This window comes from Astatotilapia calliptera, chromosome 2 (assembly GCF_900246225.1).
Source record: "Astatotilapia calliptera chromosome 2, fAstCal1.2, whole genome shotgun sequence".
Classification (NCBI taxonomy): domain Eukaryota; kingdom Metazoa; phylum Chordata; class Actinopteri; order Cichliformes; family Cichlidae; genus Astatotilapia; species Astatotilapia calliptera.
In genome coordinates, this window is record NC_039303.1 from 36,833,330 (window position 1) to 36,860,501 (window position 27,172).

The following is a 27,172-nucleotide window of genomic DNA, read 5'->3' on the forward strand; positions in this document are numbered from 1 at the left end:
CAGTTTTTAACATAAACATTTGCTACTTGTGTTCATTATTTATGAATTTGGTTTTGTTGTGTTGGTTCCAGTCCCATTCCCAGCAGATTCATATAATGTAGAGCCAAAACATGGCTTTGGCTCTTGATAACAATGACCATATCAGTATCAAAACCTGATTTCAGCTGTTGTTAAATAAAACTTTGCCTCATTTGATAAGGGATATTTAGTTCAGTCTGTTGTCATTCGGTGTTATATTAAGCTAGTATGTTCTTTTCATAGGCCAGATTTGGAATAGTCACTTATTTTAAGACAGTAGTATCAAAAAATGCCTCCATTAGTATGCTTTGACGTTCATGGATTATGTTATTTCAGCTGAGTCTGAGATGTGAATGTTTATATTGGGCATGTTTACAGTGAAAAGGCTTTGGCGTAATGTTGTATACTTAATAGAACACAAACATCTTCAAAGGGTAAAGGGGTTTACAATATGGTGAAAGTTAATGAAGGTTGGTGAACTTGCCAGCAGAAATAGAGGCCAAGCGGACATAGTTGTAATCCCTCTCCACTGTCTCATAAGGGTAACTCTCCACCAGCTTGAGTCCTGGGGAAAAAAACAACACACAGTTAGGAATAAAGGCTTCAGTAGGCACTACAGTTTATCTAAATCTCAAGAAACACAAATAATGGCATGTAGTCATTTTTATTTAGTCACTGAGACTCCAGTTCACTCAGTCATAAATTACACACACATTCCCTCAGCTTATTATTCATTTGTCAGGGTTATTGTGTTATTTTCAACCCACTCGCCAATGCTGGCATTTACGTTTCTGTAGCCACATGTATAATCCAAACATTTCTCAACCTAAAAAGGGTTTCATATCTATATTTATATCGACATTGCGGTATTTTTAAACACTCATGGTGCTCTTTGTTTTCAGAAAATAGAATGGGGGTAAGTATAATAACGTCTATGAACATAAATAACAAATGATATACTTTATTGTACACCACATGTGGAATCCCCCAGTAATCCAGTCCTCTTATACAGGCTTGCTTACAGCCTCTGGCCACAATTTAATTTTCCGCCACACACTTCCTGTAGACCTTTTCATGAAATATGAACACTAGTTGCATTCTTAACGGTGCCTCAAAATAACTGATTCTTGATTAATTGTTTAGGTTGACACTGAGAACAGTTCACTTTATTTACAAATGTCTGGAATCTATCTATTATCAGTGACAAAGTATTCCTTGGGGAGCCATGAGAAGACTGGAACCAGCCTTTCAGTAGGAGAGTGCTCCTCTGTCTGTTATCCTCCTCAGCCTGTTGCTTCTTGCTTTGATTTTCTGCTGTGCCATGTTGTTTGATGAACAGCGCAACTGATATATGAGCCTCTATTGGCCTTTCACAGATAAATAAGCATCGGTGTGTATGTTATCCAATATGTCTGTTTTTTCTTTTTACTGAATCTAATGTTGATAAATTGCATTTCATTTAAAATTTCTCTCTCATAGGTTACCCAGCAGAGTGCCTTCGACTTTATTGCTGGCTGTACCTTTCAGCACTGCCCACACCACATACGATACTATCACAGCAAAGCGGACGGTGGTGAAAAGTCATGCAGTGTCTTTGTAGTAAGTTGCCAATTAGGTTGCAAAAACATTGCTTTAAAGTTAATAAATATCTCATTATTTTCCCTTTACTTCAATGTAACTTTAACATGATCTGTGTTTATCCGGTATAACAGCCTGTGACCCGAGCTCTGCTTCACAACGCATTTTAAATTTCACCTAGCTATTCCAAATATGTTAAGTATTGAAACTAAGCATTAACGTAAATTGTTGTTGTTGTTTTTTAAGTAACAATGTAACAAATGATAAAACACTGAGTAGAATGAATTATAAGGTGCAGAAAAACCAAATGTAAGGTCCATATGAGGGCATAGGGTGTCAAGAGGGTAGCAGAGTATTGGCTGGTGTATGATTACTAATTTTTTTTTTTTTTTTTAACGCTCTGGATCTGCATATGCACCCATACAAACAGTATTGGTCAGGCTCTAATCTGACATAGTCCATACTGGCCACATATACATTCCTGCTATCCATTTTAGCCAAAGATAATCTGTTCAAAGCCTGTTCTTTTATTCTGATCATTCTTTTGTATTTATCAATGGACTCTCATGTACATATATACATCAATGCTGACAGTGTTTATTATCATTAGTCGTGACTTCTGATCACCACCTCCTGGGAGACACTGTCTCTGCCTGAGAATGGTAGACAACCGAAAAAACAACAGCAAAAAAAGAACATTTAAAAAATATAGAAAAAAAAATGAAATGGCTGAAGTGCTTAAGTGATATTCTATAAGCTAAGCTAACCGGTCTGGATGCTAATTTATCTATAAATTACGTATGACTTTGAATGCTTGACAATTTTCTTAATTATTTCTTTGCTTCATCATAATGTTGTGTTTTTAAAAACCCAAGAACCAATTGTTTCTGCAGGTGGTAAGAATATGCTTTCATGCGACAGAAACTAAATTCTGGCCATACGTAGGTCTATAAACAAGGGCATGTACACAGCCTGGGTGGCTTCCAAACATAAATGTATTTCATTGCTCCACATAGGTAATGTATGCTAAAAACATGTTACCTGACAAACAGGCAAATGGTTGTTACGCCCAACCTTCATTTTATTCCATCAAAATGGCAAAGCCACCAGTTTACACGCTGTAAAATGTATACATATAACGAGAAACACATTTTGGTTCAGATAGAGTGTGTGTGTGTGTGTGTGTGTGTGTGTGTGTTAGATACCATGTATGATAGACTGGTGCAGACTCCAGTAGATGCTTAGACAGTTCTTCTCCTTCTTCATTCCTCGTTTACATTGGCAGCCATGTAAAGGACTGGACAGCAGAGCAGACACTGCACTGGCACACTGGCTCCTGGCGCCCGGGCCCAGTTTCATGCTGCCATTGCCTGCCACACACTGGCGCAAAGTACGAAGACGTGGACTACAAGTCTCATCACTCGAGCACGAGTCTCCGGCCACCAAGCAGTCTCTACTGGCATGTACAACCTCTAACAGAGCTGTTTCAGGAAAAAATGAGAGAAATGTAGAAACATGAGGGGATTGGAAAAAGCAGTTAATGTGTAAGATCATGAGATGAAAAAAAGACCCATGCTAATGCAGACCAATAGTGCATAAGAAGAAAGGGGAAGGAAAAAATTGACACTTTGAATAAATTGTAAAGTGTTCTGAAAAGTACAGAATTTTAAAACAGCCGGAGATTTTATTGTGAAATCCTGCCAATGTAATGGTTGAGGTGAGCAGGACAATGAACAAGTTTACTCTCTTTTGTATATTTCATGCTTGTGTGGTAACATATTGACCATTTCATTCTAAAACCAAGTGAAATATAACTATTACTCTGTTTGTTTCCATAGCTTCCATTAATATTTTAACAGAAATGCCTAAAATGACCACTGCAAAATTACAGTGAACAAATCCCCTGCAACTGTTGATGGAAAACCCCCACCTGCAAACAAGGTCACTCTTTGCTCTTGCCATTATGAATTTTTATTCCATTGTGGTTTCTTGTTTGTAAAACTTCCCCAAAACCTAGAAAAATGAGCTTTGCTTCTCATGGTTGGGTCTATGAGCCAAATAGGGCAGCGGAACATTTTTGGACAATATGCAGTTGGCCACATGATAAAAGAGAAGACACAATAGTAAAAAACCAACTGAAGTTTGATGAGAGATTATTTCCAGACAGCAGTCGGTTGATATTGAACTTAAAATCACCTAATGAATCAGCATGTTTCAGACCTGACTAAATATAACAGATGAAGACTTTAAGCTTTGAGTTATAATAATTTAATATAAACCTAGAAATGGACATGATATGTCGACACATCAAAGAGGAGAAAAGGAGTCTTGATAGTTAAAAGCATGAATTAATACGTCTTTGTGTCCAGAAATGGAAAATAGAGTTTTGCATAAAGTATATCAGATCTTTTTGTTGAGGTTCAGTATTTCTTTCACACAGAGTTTCTCTTTACGTCAGAAAAGTACGAACTGAAGAACTGAGCACACCTACTCTGAAAACAAACCTATTACTTTATAGGTTTGTTCAAATTCAGTGGATAACTGGATGACATGTATTTGGACTATTCAGTACCTTGCAAATGGCCCTGCAGGCTACAGCATTTGCTGCTTTATTGAGAAGAGAACAGCTTCAAGGATGAAGATATGAAAATAATGTCTCTACATATTAAATGTGCATGTATTTTATTCAGTTACTGTGGGAAACCTCTTGAATGGCAGACCTATACAGATGCTAATTCATGTCCTTAACAATTCATTGCCAGACCTTGTCCCGAGTAGCTTGGACTCCTACAGTTGTACTGCATGACTCAAGCTCATTCTATTCAATATGCTGAGGTTCTTGAACCTCCAATGAGTGTCATTTACAGAACATGTTAAGAACATTATTGATTAAGAGGAACACACACACATTCATCTGTTGCTTTGGTGAAGAAAGGCTTTTAATTAAGGTTTAGAATAAAGTGAAATAACCTCCAAGCAAAAGGCTTTTTTCTTTCTTCTACAGCCAACTGGGCTCTGTTGTTTGTGTTAACATTCTGTCCACTTTTGTCAGATTTCTCAGAATATGTTTTTGTCTATTTAAGTCACAAACCCCTTTAAGTGCTGCCATTTCTAAGGATGCTCCTTGTGTACATTTGTATCTTAGGGAAATTCTGTAAACATATTCCTTAGCATGGCCTGCAGGAAACCAATTGTATCTTTTTATTCAAACAGTGAAAAATCATACCACCTTCATTTCACATGAAATCTTTTACCCCATCAGCTAAAACCACATTTTTCCATTTCATGCTGTTTTCATCTGCTTACACAGCGGGTATTTCTGGGGCAACATTGTCTCAGCTACCGTTTTGATCTCTAAAACATATATGCATACTCAGGAACAATGTATTAAAAAACAAATAATTTTCCATTCAGTCAGCACTATGCTATCAATTACATCTCCTTCCAAAGCTGGAGCTTTACTCAAACCCCACAGGTGTCCTGCGTCTCACTCACATCAGGAGTTTTGCATACGCTCATATTCTATTCATCACATACCAGCTAAGCGCAGACATGTGGATGCTGGGTTGGGGAAAAGTTGCAGCCAATGCCAGTGTCCTGGAAGGCCAGATGGTCAGTTGCAAATTTATCCCAAGCCTTTCTTTACAGCTATGTCTGTCAGTTTGTGCTGCCTGGGCAGAAGCTGGAATAGACACCATACATCATGAATGCAAATTAGCCACTTGATTTGACATTTCCAATAAGCCTGTCTCAATGTACCAGTAGGGTTAGCCAATTAACCATGTCAGTAATCAATGCGTTCCAAGGCTCAGTTAAGTCCTCAGTTTCCCTGCCACATAAATCACAGGCAGATTAGCTGATCAGTTACCCTCGTGCGCCAGCTTAATCGTCCACTTCAAGAGAGATAAAATGGAAAATGAAACTTAATGAAGTCAGCTGGAATGTTACCGTCACTCCTATGTCTCTATAAAGCTGTGAAGCTGTGGGCTAAAATGGCAACACACTGGTGCATGTAATGAGTGTCTTTTTTCCAGTGCTTTTAGAATTTGTAAATTATCTTGGATAGCTGGATTAAAACTAGCAGCCTCACATTAAAGTGATTATATGACTGCTTAGCCAAGGGTGTTAGCCAACGTGATACAAGCCATTGTAGTGTAACTGCTCATTTAACACAATTGTGGCTCTATTTTTGCTCTATTTTGCAGCGCTAAACCTGTACTGAGACAAAGGGAGTTTGGGAGCTCTTGAGTCATTTTCTGCCACCAAACAATTGTGGTTAAGCCAAGGCACTTGCAGAGCTCCCGCAATACACGGGCAAATATTGTAATTTGTAATTAATAATTTATTTTACCATTTTTTTTCCATCTACTGCAGAGTGGCGTGTGCACTGAAATACAGTTTATTTCTGCAACTGATGAAGATTCTTGCCTATAATCCAATCCACTAAAGTGTGATCCAGTTACAAAGAAATGTCAATACTGACGTTGTGTTTGATAAGTGAGCAGTCTGTCTATGCAGTTAATTAAACACCTGTAGTCATTACAGACCAGCAGAGATTATATGATTTGCGAGAGGGGCTCTACTAATTCACATGGGTGGCAACGCAGCAATTTCATTGAATCACAAGGCTCTGTGTTACCATTGTTCAGGATTTAAAGATAAATAATGATAAATAATCTGGTGTACCTGTAGCACCACAAAATGATCCATCCTATAAATTAAGATTCTAATTATACTAGAATTTAATCTTGATATGATAACTAAGAAAAAACCAATAACCATTGCCATTTTCAATACCATGGAAGGAAAAATGACAATAAATTAATAAGATAATCTATAATGTATTGTAGTTTATGTACTTATAAGTATATGTACAGTGTACAATGACAGTGCTATTTTAAGCTCTTTCACATAGTGTCAAAATAAAGTCAACATGATTATCATGTATTTATAACATATTAAATTTTAAGTATTAACTAAAAATTTCAAGATATTTTTAAATAGCAAAAAGCAGAAATATTTCAAGGTTTTGTCTTTAATACGTTGCTTAGAGATGGTGGTGACTCTCAAAGCAGAGCCAGTGAGAACCGAATGAGAATTGATAAGGAATTGAATCAATGATAACAGAACCAGAATCTCTAAATTCTTATCAATTCCCATCCCTAGTAACCTATGACATAATTTAAAGCTTATCATACCTCACTAGTGCCTCCCTGGTAATATAGATATATTTTATGTTGCCACAGCGCAAAACTATTGAGACTGCTCAGTTTAGTATTGACAAATCTTCCAAAGCATGTCTGGCTACTTTTTAACCAAAGTTTTTCAATCATTCGGATCCATCAAGTCCATAAAAGGAAGAATAACCTAATGGCCTAAATATAAGAAATCAGAGATATCAGAGAATATGTGAAACTATTGGGATGGGTATCAGGTAATGTGCAAACAGTGGGGGCACAGAAAGGAAAAAAGTCCTAGGATCTCAATTATCACCACATATAAAACCCAACAGCAAAGTAATTAACATATAATGCACCACACAAGCATGAATGCTGGCAACGGCATCGGCCACTTACGTAGGTTACATAGTAAACTCTACAAAGATTCAACACAGAGGTCTACATCTGGGTAATTGATAATAGTTAAACAGTGTCTGGGATTGCATCAAGGAGGCCATCTGGCATAAAAACACAAAAAGAAGAAAGAAAAAAAGAAATCCACCTCCAAACATGATGTGGAGCTTCCTGCGGTGATAGCATCGTGTGAATAAGGAAGGAACTGAAAGTAGCTTCTAGCACATTAGACCAAAAAAAAACCAAAAACAAGAAGCAACACACAAAAAGACCCTGATTAAGACACATGACACTGGGACCGGAGAGATAAAAGAACAAAACACAGAGAAGAACATGGGGAAGGAAACAATACAGGGGCCAGGGCTACAATCATTTTATCTAGACGACGAGTACAGACAACCACTGAGACAATTCAGAGAGAAACCAGAAAGACACTATTACAAATGCGTTTAACACTTTAATTCACACATCAGAAGTCCTTAACATATAAAGTGTTCCACATGACATAATTTAATAACATTCAAATGAAATTTGCTCTTACTCCTTCTTGATCTACAAATGGTCACAATGAACTTCTTAAGTTTGGCATTTTACCTCTGAGAGAAAAGTGAACCTCAACTTCCTGTGAATGTGATCTAAGTCTTAATGTTCTGTGAAATTTGGCCGCCTTTTCAGTGATGACATCTACGAGGTTATGATTTAAATGAATTGTTAGTGAGCGTAAATTGTTCTTCCAGTGTATCAATCTTCTTAGCAGAGATGTAGCCTGTGCCTTTCTATTATAACTTATTGCCGTCTGATGCTCTGCATAAGGCAACATTATTTCCACTCATAGCACAAAATTAGTAACTTCAGACATCAAAGCAGAGTAGACTGAATTTGGAAAAATGAAGCCGCAAAATAGCATCTTCATTCAGAATAAAGCAAAGTCAGCTGCACTTATACTTCATGTTAGACATCAAACAAATAGCACATGAAGACCTAAATAGGCCTGTAATTTAGCTTCAAAGTTTTGAAAGCAGTCTGACTTTCAGCAGAATACATCACGTTATGAGCTACACACATATTTCTTTTCAGTTTAGAAATATTATCCATTCAGTTGATCCCATTCCAACAAGAGATATTTCCCACTTTTACTAAGGAAAATGTTTAGCATCATATAAATTGTTTACTGAGAGCTTCGGTGCAAATATGCGACCACATTACCAGGAACAGGTACAATAGCAAGTCCAAGACACACACATGAAGGAGCTATTTTTGAGGTGAGCTCATTTGCCCAAACATAAGATTCATAGCACTTAAAGCACAGTTAAAAAGCACCACCAAAACTGGGCCTTAAGAACCAGGATTATAGGACGCTGTAGTGATGAAAGGACAACCAATGAAAGATGAAATAAATGCCTGACAGCAGGAGTAGCATGAAGGGCTACAGTGAAAGAGTTCATTATAATACAAAGACTGTCTCACTAGTTTAAATCAGTCAGCCAATAACCTACTCTCATTCTTTTATATTATATTATTAGGATATAAATATATAAATATTAGGAGATTAGATTTTTTTAGTGTAGCAGGAGTTCAGGCAGACCACAGAATCAGAGCAAATGTTGCAGATGTTTTGTTTAAGCTGCTTTACTGTCCCCAGTTGCTTCACTTCTGCAAGCTACTTTGAAACCCACTTCTCGTCTGTGGTGAGATCTTGCTTGTGGTCTGTCTACAAATTTCCACGCATGTACATGTAAGGTAGTGGTGGGCGGATCGATCCAAATATCGATTGTATCGATACCAAGTCGGCATCGGTATCTGATCAATACTAGCCTGGTGAGATCGATTCTTTACTTTAAGTTCTGCTCTTGTTTGCAATGGTGTACTTTCAGCAAAGACGAAACAGCCAGGTCGCCGGACTCGCCGCTCCTGTGTCAGCGAAGACCAGGCACATTTTGCCCCCCTTGTGTTTAGGTGTTGTGCTGTCACGTGACTTACACGCTTTGGGGGTTGTTAAGTTGTTTACATATTAATCATATTTTCACCAGTTGTTTTTGTTGAGAATTTTAATTGTAATTTTTGTATTATAGTTTCTCAACAGTACCTGTTTGTTTGAATTTGTTTACTGGTTTGCGTGCACTTTAAAACAAAACAAAAAAAACACCTGATAATTTTCATGCTTCCCAGCATCATTTACTCTTACAATAATCACTCGGTTGCTGTAAAACTACATCAACGGCTGCAGCTCTCCCACTGCCAGCTGTACACATCACCACCAAAAACTACAACAGCACAAGCAGAGCACAGGTTTTAAGCCGGCCAGGCATGATTGTAGATGCCGTGCAGGTGAGTCCATCTCACCTGCACGGCATCGCAGACCATGGCCCGCCACAATAATAAAGCGTTTTTGATTTAATTATAAATTTTGTCCTAATTATCTCCTGGGTTTGAACTATTTAATAATAAAAAAGGAAACATCACAAAAACAAAAAAAAAACTCAAGGTCATTAAATGACGCATCCACCTTATTTATTGAAAATATTGATATCGTTATAGGCGATACTGGCCTGTATTTACTTGGTATAGGATCAATACAAAAATATGCAGTATCGCACACCATTGATTTAAGGCCACAGTGGTCCTAGAATAAACCAATACTGCCAAATAGAAATTACTGCAGATAGTAATGAGAACCGGTGATTCTAAACTGGCCACAGGTGTGAATGTGAACTTAAATAGCTGTCGATTTCTCTCTTGGTTAGCTCTGTGATAGACTTATGACCTGCCCAGGGTGCACCCTGCCTCTAGCCCTATGAGCTATAGATAGGCTTTAAATGGCCCCCACCCCTCAACAACCTTAAACTGGATAAGCAGTTAAGAAAATTAATGGATGGGTGGATTTTCTCTGTAACAGCCATTTAAAGTATTTACATTCTGTATGTTTATTTTCCTTGGTAGCAGAATAGCTTGCTATTCCCCCACTGGGTTCAAATCACCTTCACACTCACAGAGGATTCATTTGAAACAACGCATGCATGTAATCAGCATTTTAGTTTGTAATTTAACTTGTGGCTATCAGCCTCACTGTTTACTGTTCACTTTCCCAGCTGTGTCAGAGCTCTACTAAGATAACAGTAATTCTAACAAAATATTTCCTGCTGCAGCTGCATCACATTAAAAGCAGTCAACAGGAAGACTGAGTTGGCTCTTATTTTGATAGTGACAGAAATCACACTGTGATATAAATGGAATATTAAGATCCACCATGTGTTATTATCAAACAAAATTGTTCTCTTTAAATTTTCCATATGGATCATTTTAGAGAAACATGAAGGAGCAGTGATTGAACTGCACACTTCCAAATCCTCACCATGGTAACAAACTCCTTAGTGTGCCTCACGGCCATGTGCTAAACTTTTCACGCAGTGTGCAGAGCGAAATCAGATTGCAGCTGCAATTGCAGTATCTTATTTGAGACAGAGTGACAGAAGTCTGTTACAGCAAGCACTAAAAACCTGTATTCCTCTAAATGACGTCTCAGGTCCCTGAGATTGCATCAGGTCTTGGATAGAAACCATTTAGTTCCCTGATAACAATCTCTCTCCTCCAGCAACATGAACGACCCCGTCTTTAATCAATGCTTTCCCTCAGAGGAGCTTCAGCCCAAAAGGAGTGACTCTTCTTCCTTTCACTTATCCAAAGATTCACAAAAACACTGCACTGAAACACTTGTGTGAATAACAAATATATACCACACTCATCCTTAAAAATATCAAAATTACACGTGTCTGCTACTCTGGATCAACTATAATTATCAATAAACCCTAATCCTTCTTTGTGATGCTGCATGTCCTCACATCTTTGCCAAAGCTCTTATTTTCAATATTCTTATTATAAATTACTGTTACTGGAAGCAGTAGCATTCATATGCTTGCCAGACAAGTTTTCTTTTCAACTGTGTGTACTTAAGTCTTTTTTTCCATTTTGCCAGTTGTATACTTTAGAATTCTTCGTCCCTGCTATGCAGTTAGAGAAAAAAGCAAACAAACAAATTGATCCTATAATGCAAGGGCTGCTGTGTGAAGGGAACAAATCCTAAACAAAAGATTATATTTGAATGCATGAAAGAGGCTTTTTGTTATTCATGGCTTGAATTCCTGATTCAGTTGAGCATCCGTGTCAGTTTGATCTAAGGGCTAGATGCAACAAAAATGACTGGCACAGCTACAAAAGTATCCTAGCACTGATGTTTGTTTAGCTCTGTGTCAATGTGAACTGCTATCCTTTTGAGAAGCCGTAACTTTGGTCTTGGATGAAAATGTGTTATCAAGTGAAATGTGAGATTAAGGCGTTTGGGGTTTAAAGATACCTTAAGTAACTTATGACACTAAAAGAATTATATAGCCCAAGTCACATGAGAGCTGTCTGGATAAAGTGTGCCAATCGCCATAGGCTAAGTGTGGAGACATTTTGGAAGTATTTTATGTCCAAAGAGTCAGTTCTAAGAGTTATCTCGCTCACATTGCACACTGTCTGTTGCTTAAATACCAAGATCAGAGATTTTAAATGTATCTGTCAGCACGCTAAGATTCTGTGAATGTATTTACTGAATATTTAACACTAAACACATGAAAATATTATTTGCGAGTTTTTGAAGTTTTGCAAAAAGCTACAAATGTCAACCTCATAGAGTCATTATGTCAGCCAAGTACAAATAAAGGAAGATTTTAAATATCAAGAGTTTTACTTTGCAGTTACATAAAGGTTTTAAAAAAAGACAAAGATGCATTGGGGTGTTGAGGCTGAGAAGCAATTCCTGCTCTCCAGCCTGTATGTTCACATTTCACCTTTACTGTTAAAGACGGGCTATCCCTTGTCGAGACCGACTGCATGAACAGGCCAGTTATTGTCCCCCCCATGAAAAACAGAGCGACTTGATAAAGTAGTTGATCAACTGAACAATAAGCATTGCTGTTAGTAGATCCAGTAGATACATTTAAACAGATTTTATATGTAATGAATAAATGTGAATACCACATGACTAAGAAGTAGAAGTGAAAAATGAAATGAGAGGTGGAATCTAAATCCATTACTCATTTAGATTGTCTCATCTTTAAAATGCTGTTCCTCCAGGAATGCAGATTTCTAACTGTGCTTGGTTATATTCTTCCATTTTTTTCCTCCCTTGTTTGCTGTGAAGTACTTTCTATCCTTCTTTTGAGACAAGAGTTGTAAACTACACGATCATCATCATCGAATCATCATCATTACCTTTCTAAATCTTGATGATCACTGCTCGATGGTTAACAGGTGCTGTAACTCTACAGCCACAATCGAGAATCTAGAGTTTGCTCTGGTCTTTTATGGAGGATTTCATCAGTGTGATACTGTAGTCCTACTTTAGCAGTCTTCTTATTTAATGGTTTAAAGATGGCAGGAGGAGACCAGCATACACGCAGTCTGCTTGGCTACTACTGACACAAGAAAGATTTTTGCCAAATCCAGTCTTCCAGCAAATAGAGTTGTCTTCAAATTTGATCTTAAAAAACAAAAGCCTGTGGCCCGGCTGGGCTCCTTCCGGGGGGTGGGATGCCCTCAGGCCTCAGGCCTCTGAGCCTGAAGCTCGGTCCTCTCTAGCACAGCTGGCTGCCGGCAGAGCCCACGGGCACGCCACTGCAACCCCCTCTGGCCTCTGCTCCGTAGCTGCGGGGTGACCTCTCCTTTGGGGCTCTACTCAGCTCTTCCCAGGAGGGTGGCACGGTTCCCCCCCCCCTTTGGTGGTCCTCCTCGGGTCCTTGTACTCTGAGGCCTCTGGATATCTGGGGCCTGGATCTCCTCCATACCTGCTTCATACCCTGGAGGACGGGGCTGTGGCCCCCCCACACTCCCTAGCAGATCGTTACATGGAGAAACCTTTGGAATGCAAGCGTGCTGATCCACACAGGTGTGCACACAGGTGTACACACGGGTGTTCACAGACGCAGACTACAGCTTTCTTGGCTGCTGCCTCAAAGCACATTGTGCGCTGTCTATCTTGCGTGCTGCACAATATCGTTTATTATTTAGTATCTACTGATATCTACTGCTAGCTAGTTTATTGTGATGGTGCTGTTTTTTTTATTATGTTGCTCTTTGCTGTTTGCTTTCTCTTCTGTTTTTTTTCTCCATACAGGTGATCCAGGTGTTTTGTTTGTTTGTTTTCTTTCTTCCCCCCTTCTCACCGTCTCTTCTCCCCTCTGGTTTTCTTTCTCTCCCTCTCTTTCTTTCATTCTTTCTCCCTGTCCTATCCCCCAGTCATGTCTGTCCCGTTTGTAGCAACTGAAAATAAAATAAATTCATAATTATAATAAAGGTCAATCAAATGGACCAATATGGCAAGGCCATGATGATCCACTTGGTAAAATAAATCCGCTTGGCATCTTTCTTGGCCTTAAGACAACAATTCTGATGCTAAAGATCCAAACGGGACACACAAAAAAAAAAAACCCACACACAATACAAACAGTTGTTATTGTTACTGAAGTGACACAGAAGGAACCTAGTCCACAAAAATCCTCACCTGCTATTCCTCATTTAGTTTCTACAGTGTATCTGAATCATCAGGCTTGTATCAACAGCAGACTGAAGTGGTCTAGAAGCCCTGGGCCAGGTGCCAACATGCAAACCAGTGCAACACCTCCCATCTGCTGAAACATACACACAACCACAACTACTAATCCACAGCATGGTATGTTCTTATTAAACCATAAGAAGGACTACAAAACACTTGGCTGGGATTGGCTCGTTGTCCTGGTACCTAATTAAGTAACCTGGAAATAATGCCAGTCATTTTGGTGAGCCCAACAAGGATCAGGTCTTAATGAAGGAAACAACACAGCTCCTGGATGACTGAGGTCACTCCATGACAAATGAATAATGCAGACAAATGTTCTCCTTCTTTACTTTCATTGTTCTCAGTTTTTTAAAGTTATACACATACTGTAATAGAGACAATAGTTTTACCATGTGACGTGATTATTTGATTTTAAAAAGTCTCTCTGAAGTCACAACTGCTCTAAAACTTTCACTTGGGTGTGTGAAAAAGTTTTTGTGAAGGCCGAAGTAGAAATCCATTAACACCTTGTATCTGCTTTAATGCCGAGATGGTCTGAGGAGCCATCGTGTACTTTGTCAATATAGCATTTTTTCTGTTTGTTGGAGAAAAAGTAAACATGCAAGCAGATATTGAATTGTTTTAAATTGTGTGATAGTGAAAGATATTATTGGGGTTTTTACAATAAATGCTTAGAGTACTTATTCATACTTCCTTTGCTGCAGAGCCTATATATTCCAGTCATAACCCAAGAGGCAGCTTCGAGCATTTACATGGAAGGAGGAGATGCAACTTGTTACTTTTAATGAGAGAGGAAATTATGAAATGCTTTCTTTTGATATGCAGAGCAGTTTCCATCAGACTGAGTTGGAAACATTTACATTTAATACATTTTCCCAGATGTGAGAAAAATAAACTAGTTTATTTTTCTCTCATCTGCGATTATTTAGTGGCAAGACTTGAGGAGCGAAGGTGGGTGTGTGCCAATTTGTGTGTCACTGTGAAGCCTTGTCAGGGTTCAGTCTCAATGTCACACAACAAAGACTGCTTTATCTCCACTTGGAAATGGTGACATTATGAGTGTGTCGACTATTGGTATGTAATGGCTGCAATTAACTTATCAGAACATCGTCCTTTGCTTGCAGAGGGCGAGAGCGTGACGCATCAGGTTTTTCTCCCAGTGTGAAAGTGTTGGCTGTCTGCAGCACTGAAGAAGAAACCAAGGCATACAAATGATGAGGCTTCTCAAATACAGAGGGCATACTACAAGATGGCTGGCAGTTTTTTCTCTGTTACATAAACAAACACCAGCCTTGAAAGCTTCATTATGAATCATCTTCTCACTGTCAGGGCAACTTGATTATTTTTTTGCAGATTAAACACCTGGTCTAGAAGTGTTCATAGAGCAACATTTACAATATGTTTAATGCATGTGGTGGAGAAAAGAGCGGTACAACTCACTCTAAATTTTAAACAGCAATTAACTCCCTGTTTCATGTTGCATTATTTTATTATGTAAAAACAAATAAAAATGTTCTAAAGCTTTATTTTGATGGCATCAAACCAAATGAGAAGTTTGGTTAGTTTTGATCAGCATTTGCTGATTGCTTTCTTTTTATGAGGAGGACATGTGAGACACCAAAAGCATGGAGAGGTGGGTATCAAATCGACAAGGCACAAAGTAACTGTTGATGAAGGTTTAAAAGGAGTCCTTGTCACACAGTAGAATCAGAAACTATGAGATCAGGGCTGGAGAATTTTGAATCTGAACCCCCGTTAACTTCACTGCTCACTTCACTGTTTTCTCTCCTACAATTGAACAGAAAAATAACAGCTACACATTGCACAAGGCTAACCAGAACTTCTTGGATGGGTTGCCATTCGTCTATCAAGATTTCTAGTCTGGTCCTCGTCCTCAGCGCCTCACAATCCTAACAAGATACAGAGCAGCCTGAGCAAGTTACACGATGCAAAAAAGTTGTCCTTTGGAGCCGGCGCATTTCATTCATTTTCTTTTTTATAAGAGGTTTTTCTGTGTGGAGTTGCATGTGTGTATTTTCTCCTGGTTGTGTTTCCAGAGTCCAAAGATATGAATATTAGATTAATTAGTGATTTCAACTTGGCCGTCTTTTTTGTAGTGGTTTTAAGAAAAAAGTAAAAATAATCCTCTTAACAATTCCCTTCTTTTAATTTATCTTACATAACTTGCATGCTCTTTTGTGTTTTCAAATTTTATTTTATTTTTTTGTTTTTAAAAAGAATGTAATGAACAACTTCAAATCCTCCTCCCTTTCTGGAAAGGGCGAGCCTAGCACCAATCTCACATCAACCTGCACATCAACCTGTATCTTTAAAGTAGTCTCCAGTGTATCCTGGAGCGTGACATCACGCTGTTAAATAACTCTGACAAGACAGGTCACTATTGCTTTAACAAACTCACATCTGTTCAGTTCCTTGTTAAATTTTCATGTAGCTGTGCCACATAAATTTTCACACTAAGTATGATTTTCCCACATGTCACCATAAACCAAAGCATCGTCTAAATGGGATACACAGCCTGTCAAACTAGCCGAAGGCTTCATAAGGCTTTGAAATGTTGCAGGAAATCAGTAATAAAAGCTGAGATTTCTTCAGTCCTGGCCGTTACTGACATCTGCCAATATCCCTTTAAAGGTCTAGTCTCATGACAAATTTTTCACTTCCAACCCAATCAATGAAGTATTTCATGTGTAGCACTGCACAATCAGGTTCAGTGACAGCATTAACCTTTCTAAAGTCAGTACAGAATCTGTCAGAACCATCAGCCTTATCTGCCAGCAGACACGGAGAAGCACAAATAGAGCTTGCTTGTTCAGCTGTCCCATTTTCCAAATGTATTTAGCTTCTTTTCCCATCACTTTGCACTTTTCCATAGGCATCCCATAAAAATGCTGGCTTAATGGCTTGAGCAGCCCCCACATTTATGTCATGCTCAATTAGTGTGGTGTGTGTAGTGTGTTAAGAGAGATGAGTGTTATTGAAACAGCTTCACAAGGTCTGACTGCTGAACATCTGACAGAAAACCCAACTGGTTGTTTAAATGTGTTAGATACTCAGAATTTTTTTAATTTGCCTGTTAGAATGGGTCCAGATGGAAATTTTAAGTAATCAGCAGACAAAGCTCCCACTGTGACAAATGTTCCTAAAGTTTCCAACTTAGGAGTTTCCTAGCCCACCAATCACTGTTTACTTCAGAGTGAGGTGGCAGCATGATAGGACTTTAATAGTTTACTTCATAAGACTGAACTTTCTTCCTCCTTTCTAGAGTATCAAATGAGATACGGCTTTTAAAGTCTGCTAAACCCAGTCTGAAAAGGTGAGTTTGTCAAAAGCAACAAAACTTGATCTTCTGATTCAAAATGTGTGCTTCAGCTTTCCTATCAACAGGCTGTGTGTTTCTTGGTAAACTGACAGTTTGCATCTTAGCAGTGGAGCAGGCAACAGGCAATATAAGATGGCACAACATTCTTTAATTCATCACCTAACTCAGTTAGCTATCCCCATACTGTGTGCCCAAATACTGCTTCATTAGCACTGATGTTTGTGCTTTCTTGTTCCCTCATTGCAAGTATAACATAGACTTTAAAGTCTCGTCCAAATGTTGTAGGGCTCCTTGAGGCTACTTGACACCTGGTGTTTAAGCCTCAAGCTGTTTTATCATTCGTGTGAAATTGAGAGCTGTGAAATTGCCCTCTTGGTCAGTTTGGACCACAAAAAGTTGACATGAAGGAGTGCAAGTGAAATGCTCCAGAATAATGAGAACTTTTACATATTACAGTCATCATATAGTAATTCCTAGCATTGATGTTTGGTAATGGACCCACACAATACAAGATTAGACATTCAAATGGAGTGAAAGCATGATGGATTGAAATTTCTCAGTCCTACACTTTGCATGTGTCATAGCAGAAGAGTTGGTTGAGGATGCTGGCCAAGACATTCATTTGATTCCTAAGGTTCTTGTGAGGGTTGACCAAAATAAAAGATTTATGAACTCTCTTTCCAAACCTTCCAAAGCTAAATCATTACCCAGAAGGACAGGTGTTGGGGACAGGTACCGCCTCTCTTCAAATCAGATTGGAATAGAGATTGAAAGTATCAAAGGACATCCACAGAGGAACCAAACCTATGCCAAGCACAGAAGATTTAAGTTGAAGTGCAGGCTGAGAAAGGTAAAACACTCCACAATAAAGCACTAAGTGGTACTTTTTCCCTTCCATCTAAAGATACAAAACCATCTAAAAAGCGCATGAGTTACATGAACAGAATTGAATAGTGTGCTCTTTAAAGAAAGAAGGTTAGTTTTATCAGATAAGTCTCAGCTTTTTACTGTTGGCATAAGCCCAGCTGACCACACACAGGGGGAGTCTGTACATTTGGAGGGAGGCCTGCTTATTGGACAGTTCTTTCTAGTGTCCCTCGTTTTGACAAGAGTAGCAGACTTTGTTTGGACCTGGAACATCTCTCACAGCACTATGAGAAGCCTCATGAGACACACCTGGCCTAAATCTAGAATTTTCAAAACATACTCATCGACCATAAGAGCAACAGGCTTATAATGCTACTGATATTAATAAGAATAAGGCGTCTTAACCTTCTGCTCATTAATCTAAGTAGCAAGGTGAGAAGGCAGAGTGCTAGTAAACTCTTCAAAGGCAGTAAGGTCACATAAACCATCATATTTCTGTTTCAGAAGACGTGCACCACTGTATAAATTGATGCATACATGCAAAAAAGAAAAAACTGGATCAACACTAAGGACAGAGCTAAATGCTAGGACCAGAAAACTGCACACATTGGAAAATCAAGGTTTCATGAATAAACCAGCGTCATACTGAAAGAGTGACAAATGAATGTGGGTCTTTTTTTATCAAATTTCATGGCTCAAGCCTTCCCTGACATTAAACCACAGAAACCACTAGATTGTGTTCTTCTCCCAACAGTCGGGGGCTCATCTGTTTTTCCCTCATTTCTCAATTCCAGTTTTAACTGTTCCACTATTGCACTCAACTTTCCCAATGCTGCCTCATCCATCAGCCATTCGTGGTCTTATTCAAACTGTAACACTTCTTAACTCTTATTTTATCCTTCCCTTTCTCCTTCTCAAATAACAAAGACCCATTAAATAATTTTTAAAACAATGTCACTGGAGCCAGGATTGCTAGCTTTTTGTTTAGTTATGTTGATACTTACACACCTCAAAAATACTCCTTAAGTCGGCCTTTTTGGGGAAATTTTTTCAGTTTTTTAACCAGTTCAAGTCTACTGCTGAATTAACCAAACCAGCATTTGTAACCTAAGCCAACGTTTTGAGAGACAATCTTTTCAGATGCACAAAGATCAAAGCATTACTATGGTTAGTATCCATATTTGGCAGTTTCCTTAGACTATGTGGCTAGAAAGAATGAAGGAGGATCAATCCAGAAGAAGAACACAAGGCAATGTGAGGAACCAAACACACAATTATTCTCCATAACCTGAAGCGTTTTGGTTTAAACCCCCAATTTATGCACCCCCTTGTCGTCATGTGCACACTGGCAGCTGGTATTGATGCATGTCTAAATTTCCTGTATTAGGGAAGACAGAATGTTTCAGCCAATACTCCAAGCTGCTCCCAATTCTTCAACCCCATGGACAACTCAAAAAATAACAAAGAGGCCTGAAAACAACAAAATAACTGTTGGGGGATACAAAAATGCTCTAGTCAGACAGCAATAAGTAAATAAAGATACCCAGTTACAACCACCCAAACACATCTCACTCCCCCCAAAAAAGAAAGAAAGAAAGAAAAATCTTCACTCTGGGTCTCCCAAACCTTATTTTGCAGGTATAAACGTTTAAGGCTTTTCTAGATTTTATCAGTGGAGGTGCCCTTACCTCCTATGGTTAGCTAATTCAGGATGTAACTAAGAAGTTAGAGCCACACAGTAATAATTTTCACAAAGTCAATAATTCAAAGAAAGTTGAACAAAAAAAAATGGTGCTAACCTATGAGCTACATCTGGATATACTAGAGATAACTACAATATAATGCAACCAAAGCAAATGTAATCTGTTGGTTGTCTGAATGACAGCCTTCTGAAGGCTTCCAGGAAGGTGAAGTAATTTCCTTTATTAGGACCTAAAAAGGAGGACCCAAAAAAGCAGGCCCAACAACCAGTACTAACATAAGCCTAAGGCAATCACAGAATGCCAAGCTACTGCTGATGAGTGGACCACCACTGTTTGAGAAATGGGCTGTGCGATATCCTGAAATGAGAGGACAGGGCCGAGTAAGAGCATCTTCTCTGGAAGTCATAAGAAAATATTTATAGAATACTAGCTGGATGACTTCATGCTGTTATTAAGTGTTAACACTGTCAGGTCTGATGTTGTGGCAAGACCATAACACCTGGCAGCTGTGGTTGTCACTCAAGAGTCATAACAGGATATGCGAGGGGCCATGAATTCCAGTACAATGATTGATGGGCACTTTTACTGATGAGACTCAAATTCAAATTCAAATTTTATTTGTCACGTACACAGTCATACACAGTACGATATGTAGTGAAATGCTTGGACAACTGCTCGTGACCTAAAGAGAACAAAAAAGGAAAAGACTATGAATAAGAAAGGAAATAAATATGAAAAATTAAAAAGGGTAAATTTAACTAGGAAGGAATAAAATATAAATTAAGGTTAAAAATGAAATAACTGTACAACACAAATTAGAATGAAGGGTAAATTTAACTGGGAAGAATAAGATAAAATATATAAATTAAAGTTGAAAATAAAATAACTGTACAACAAAATACACAATATAGAACTATATAAGAATGTATGAAGAAATATAAATAAATATATACACAATAACAGCAGCGTGATTTAAGTGATGAAGTGAAAACAATGTCCAGAAAGTCCAGTGTGTGTGTAAGAACTGTATGTGTGGGTCAGTACTGTGTGGTGGTGTGATTGAGAGACCGTATCGCCTGCGGGAAGAAGCTCCTCCTCAGTCTCTCTGTGTTGGTCTTCAGGGAGCGGAATCGCTTTCCTGACCTCAGCAGAGAGAACAGTCTGTTGTTGGGATGGCTGAGGTCCTTCACCATCTTCCTGGCCTTGGTCCAGCACCGCCTGCTGTAGATTGAGTGCAGGTCAGGGAGCTCGGAGCGGATGGTGCGCTCAGCTGACCGCACAACCCTCTGTAGAGCTCGTCTGTCCTGCATGGTGCTGTTCCCGAACCAGGTTAAGATGTTTCCCGCCAGGATGCTCTCTATGGTGCAGGAGTAAAAGTTCCTGAGCACCTTGGAGGGCAGTTGGAAGTCTCTCAAGCGTCTGAGGTGGTCGAGACGCTGTCGGGCCTTTTTCACCACGGTGTTGATGTGACAGGACCATGACAGGTCCTGCGTGATGTGAACTCCGAGGTATTTGAAGCTGTCCACTCTCTCCACTGGGCACTCGTTGATGACGGGGGTCTGGTAGTTCCTCTCCTTAATAGCTCTGTGTCGTCTGTGTTCCTCAGACTCTCAGCATGCCTCCAGTCCTTGAGACCTGTCTGGCACTGTGTAGTGCAGCAGAAGCAGCCACACTGACAGGACGTCATACATGAATCTTAAGATAGGGCTGTTCAGCCGATCGCCTTCACCTGCCTTGTCATAAACGGGTGGAACATTTTCAGTGGCATGATGTGATTCAAGATGTATAGAAATCCTGCAGGTTTATTCTACTTTTTAATTACATGGGTCTTGACACACTCTACTGGTGATATAAAACAATAATCTAGTCTCTTTCAGCTGTGCATCATTTAAATGTGTATCGTTACAAAATGCCATTTTATCCCCATTTGATTTGCATCTCCTCAGTAACTGAGTAATCGGTATCTTCACAGATGCTCCAACCTCTTTGAGAAGTCTGCACTGGGAAATTATCATTCACCTAGAGACAACATTATGATGACAAAAAGTGAAATGTGGGTCAGTGTGACCAGATGTTAAGCTATTAGAGTAGAGTCTGGAGCAAAGGACTCTGTCAATCATGCAGGACCCATAGGTGGAAACCATTCATCTGCAGTATCTCAGTTACATGAGTTTTTATTTATCCCCTTCGTATATTTTATTTATATTGTCTCTGTATTTATATATATGTGTGTGTGTATAACTCTGTAACTTCTGTCGGTGCTGTGCTTTTTTGGAAATCGAATTTCCCAGAGGAACCCACCCGAGGGATTAATAAAGTTCTATCTTATCTCTTATCTTATCTTTTTGAGTTCCTTTGTGATTCACTGTTTAAAGCTTCAAATGACAGGTCACAAAGGGATCAGACAAACCAAAAGGCCTTTAGTCAGCACAGACTTAAGCATAAAGATGCAACAAGGCTGGAAATGTCCACTGCTAAACAACAAACTTCTTCTTTAACTAGCGCATGTGTTAAAACAGAGCTGTTTACACAGCTAGACTATGGACAGAGTTGAATTGTAAAGGACGTGTGAAAGTCATTCCTCAAGTATCTAAAACCTGGCAGCTATTTGTCATCTTCAGAGCTGTCAATCATGCTTAACAACACTGTTAGTGATACTTGTGATTTACAGTCAGATGCTGAAGTCTTTCAAAATACTAGGAGTACAGTCAAGATAGGATGACAGCAAAGCCTCAGCATTTTCCTCTCCTCATTAGCATGTCACAGGAGTGAGTCATAACATACCATGCAGCCTTGCATGGTTCTAAAAGCTTTGACTGCTAATCAACCAGGTAGTTATTTAAACATTACTGTGCATTTTAATTGGGCGTTGTTACGACTGTGACCGTAATTGTGTGTGGATTTGAGTGTCTAGGTGCTCCTCCGGGGTATGTTACGATTTGGCGTTGGTAATGTGTTGTTTTTGCGTGACTGTTATGTGTTTCCTACTTTACTTTGAAAGTCTGTGTCATCTTAGTGTGTTCAGTTTACGTTCTCCCTGTCTCGTCAGTTCTGATTTGCCCCAGCTGTGTTTCCCTCCTGTTGTCCATTCCCTGATTGTTCCCTCCATGTATTTAAGCCCTGTGTGTCAGTTGATCATGGTCGCGATCTTCTTCCCCCCCGTTGTAAATAGTTTGACGTCTTGTTGTAAATAAATAGTCTGTTGTAAATAGTGGTGAATGGGTTGGTCAATACTTTCGTTTTGAGACACTTCTGTTTTGGGAATTTGGTGGAGAGCCTTAGTGGGGTTTTTTTGTCGTGTGTTTTTGCCTTATTTTTATTTTCATACGTTGCACGCCGGTTGCCTAGGCCGGGGTGTAACAGGCGTGCTTTGGGATTTCAGTATCATTTCATGCTTTTGATTTGATCGACTCTGACTGTGTGTAATATGAAATTATATTTAAGTAAATTTTTCTTCAGATCCTCAACACTGTTTTGTGTTTTTTCTACAGATTTATCCTCGTATTTTTCCTGCAAACAGGAACACTGAGTGACTGAAGCAGCTATCTCTTATTCTAACAAAAAACCCATTAGGCATTTCTGTCACAGTTTATAGAACAAAAGCACTTTGTATGAGATGATTACAATTTTCTTTTCCAGTCACTTCAATTTAACTTCCAGTGGCAATAAACCATAACAATGTCCTAATTAATTTCAGCTCTGAAATTCATAGTTAGTCAAACAGACTGTCGGGATTATAGCTTGCAGGGCCAAACATGACTGAGGCTGAAGTATAATTGAAAAAGTGGCTTCATTAACTGTGTTTGCTGTATTTCTGCAAAGGCAACAAAAAAGAATTCTAAATTTATGCAGGATTCATTGCTAGAAAACTGACAACATAAATAAAATCTCTCAGATTGTATTAATTCAGCATCGAGCTGCTTTACTTTCTTTTGCAAAATCTGCCCTGTACCACATGACTCTATGTGAGTCTGCTTTCACTTAATCACAGTCGCAGCTCATGAGTTATTTTTTATGCCAAACTGAATCAAAGCACTAAATCAGCTGGTGGCAGTAATCATACATGAATGTTTCTATGAAGACAAAAAAAATTAGAAAATGTGGGAAAAATCTTTCCAGAATCAACCTCCCACCTGTCCAAGATTAAATAGAACTGAGACGCTGCTTTGTGGTTTCAGCGTATTTCAGTCTAATTTATAGTTTAGTCGTGAAGTCTATGGAACTATGTAACAGACGTCTCAGCCAACAGTGACAACCAGAGATTAAGTTATGACAGCTGTCTTTTCTGAATAGGTCGAGTGCACGTTGAAAGGACCCACATCATACATGCATTTCCAATATGAAAGGAGTTTCAGTGGAACACTGATGGAAGAGAAGACAAAAGAAACTGAATTAGCAGTTGGGAACAAAGAGAAATGAAGACTTCTCTGTGAATATAAAACTATTCACCAACATTAGGTTATATGGTTCAGTTATAGTGTGTGTGCTCCATTACCATTTGTATGATAATCACATAGATTGCTTCTCTGCCTTTCCTTTGTCCCTGAATACCAAGACTGTCAAGGCTAGCTCATAGTGAATGCAGTGTGTGCCACTTCCCAGCAGCTTGTTCAAGGTCTCCTAGTGTTAATTTGTTCAAAAATGTATGTATAGTCACATTAAAGAGATTTTCCACCTTAATAAAAAAAATATCCCCACTGATAGATAAATATTTGTAAAGACTGAAATGAAAATGGAAACAACGTGACCTGAAAATATTCACAGAAGAGATAAAGCGCATCACGCCATAAGTTTTGGAATTACTTATTTTTCCCTTTCTTTTCCTTTTTTAACTTTATTCAAAATGTTCCTTGTAAATGTCAAGCTGACTTTAGTGTCATTTTCCAAAAGGTTGCTCTGTTATAATTTCAATATATGAAATGCCATAAAGTAACATGCCCAAATTAGTTTTAACAAGAGACTTCCACGTGTACTTACTTATGATTGTAATTAGTCAAAGAAGTTTAGTGTCTATGATTCTTGGGCTTAACAATATTTAGATTCGATATTAATCCTGAAACTACCTATTTTTTCACAAGGCAGCTTTGTGTCTTCAGGATTTTAAGAGAGCAACGTAACCTTTTACATTATATTATGTGTTTTTAAGCCCAAATAGTTAGAAGAGATTGTGCTGAAGTGACATTGCACTGTAGACTGTAGACGCTTGTCTAGACCAAAATACTACATTTTTTTTTCTACAAGAACCTGATATCTACTTACGAGGACATTATATATATCATTATATACCCACTTTAAATTTCTATTGAAATTTAAAACGAATGTTCTCATATGTGGATCTAATTTTTCTCAGAAACAAAAATCAGGTAAAATAAATAAATAAATCGGTTTTTACATTCTTCAGGTCCCAATCAGCCCAAATAGCAAAGATAAATTAAAAATGCATGTCATGGAAGAGTTTGGGTCTTAGGAGGTTAAAGAATATAAAGCTGATATATTTAAAGCTGCACTTTATAAAGAAACCTGCAAATGAAAATGCTCCAAATGTCAGTTACTGTGTAAAGGGGCTTAAATATATGGTCTTATTGCTATTCTCAAAGTTAGCCACAAATTACTATAAAATACCCTTAAATGTAACTTTAAATAACTGCAGTAATACCTGCCCAACCGCTCACTACAAAAACAACAAGGAAGAAAGATGACTGATTGTGTCACATCTCACGGCTCTCCTGCTGCAGCAGAGCAGCGGTTTTTACTCGTGACCACGATACACAGCTGTGGCTATGAGTGGGGTCGACACCTTGAATTAATTACAGTACAGATGCCTGTATGCACTTTGTAACTCACTCTTTTACTGTCTCATCAAAAATATTACCAACATTAAAAATGTCTTCTTTTCCGTTGCAATTCCTTGTGCACAGAGCTTACACTGCCCAGAGAGCGTGCATCTGCCTCTGAACAATCTGACTCTAAGAGTGTGCATTTGCCCACCCTCCTCACGCCAAAATTGGCCTGCAATCCCACTGCACTTAATGATCCGAGCCCAAGTATGCTTCAGTTTGCTCCAGCATCTCGACTCTTCTCCTTGTTTTTGAGAAGCTCTCTTGGAGAGAACCATGAGGTTCATGACTTATTTGGGGCAGTTTCTGGAAAGAGTGAAATCCTCCCCTCTTGCACGCCTTTTAAATCTGGTAATTACCTAACAGCTGATGAAACACTGGAATTCCACGCTTGGAGATCATGCAACATGATTACTGTGCCCGAATCCACTTGAATGACGCTTAGCCTCGTCTCTTCAAGTGTCCCGGGCCACAACACACAGCAATCACTCCTGTCAAATGAAATCAGCTTCTGGGGTTTATCTGTAGTGCAGATAAAATAGTGTGAGAACACTGTACGTCATTACATTACATATCAAGTTGATAGTAGCATCTCCTGCTTATTCACAGTGTAAACAGCAAAGACATACATTAATTTCCCCTTTGACAGCTTTGGATGGCACTAACACATGTTAGTGTTTCAAAGCCGTAGCACCTCCTGCTCACTGGGCCTCTCCACCTGCAAAATTCTGCATTTTAATGTAATGTTGTGCTTATCCCTTTCAGCCATGGGCTTTTTAATAATATGAATTCCTTGGTAATTCTTTGCCATCTTGCTAACTGAGCTGCACGCACCGGAGGATTGGATACCTTCCACTCGGATTAAAATTATAACGGTAAAGATCGGACTAAAGATCTGAGCGCTTTAAACAAGTCACCCCAAGGCTACCACGAACACCTAATAGAGAGAGGATGCCACAGCACTCTGCTTCTGCTGACCACACCAGGAAGACGAGCAGCATGCATAAAATCCACATACATAAAATATATTTTTATTTTATTATTATTTTATGTAAGGTGTCTGAGGCAGAGGCGTATTTTTAATGAGGCTACCAGTATGGGAAATTAAACTAAGATTGGTATTTGAATTTTCAGTGTGCTGTGCTGTGCCAAAAAGAGGATTAATGATTCATTTATAGCGCTCACATTGACAGACAGTGCAAAGTGCGTTTCGATTTTTTTTTTTTTTTTTTGATTAAATAAAAATATAATGAATACATGGAATTTATGGCTCAATTTTAAATGACAATTTGATTGTTTAAGTAAGTTTATATTAACTTCATACATGTCTATCAATCAATGATTATGTAACATTATGTTTGATCAAACTATTTTTGTTTATAAGCTGATCGACTTCACCAACTATTATGAAGCTATATTTATCATGACACTACTACATAACTTCAAAACACACTGCAGCTTTCAAAGCGTGGTTCTTATGTGTTATCATCACAGCAGCAGGGTTGGATCCCTCAGGAAGAGCGTGGCAGAGAGTCAGTGGACCTAATGTGGAGGGATTCTTCTCCGGGGGCATTCACGTGGGAATGTGGCTCTGGTTTCACAGTTATCACTCACAGAGAGCTGTCAAATGCTTAGTGGCATTCACTTGATCCAATTAATTA

General features: G+C 38.7%; 1 protein-coding gene across 2 annotated transcripts in view; it reads right to left on the reverse strand.

Annotated features, from left to right (window-relative positions):
* The window catches only part of gfra4b (GDNF family receptor alpha 4b), a 60,231-nt gene that overhangs the window by 14,501 nt on the left and 18,558 nt on the right, over positions 1-27,172 (reverse strand). The window contains exons 5-6 of one of the 2 annotated variants that reach the window (XM_026146515.1): positions 2,802-3,077; positions 503-583 (exon numbers count right to left, since the gene is read on the reverse strand). In XM_026146515.1, coding sequence (XP_026002300.1) covers positions 503-583; positions 2,802-3,077 — 357 coding nt within the window. Of the gene's footprint in view, positions 1-502; positions 584-2,801; positions 6,243-27,172 lie in introns of those variants that run through there. The other variant, XM_026146504.1, reaches the window with a different exon arrangement.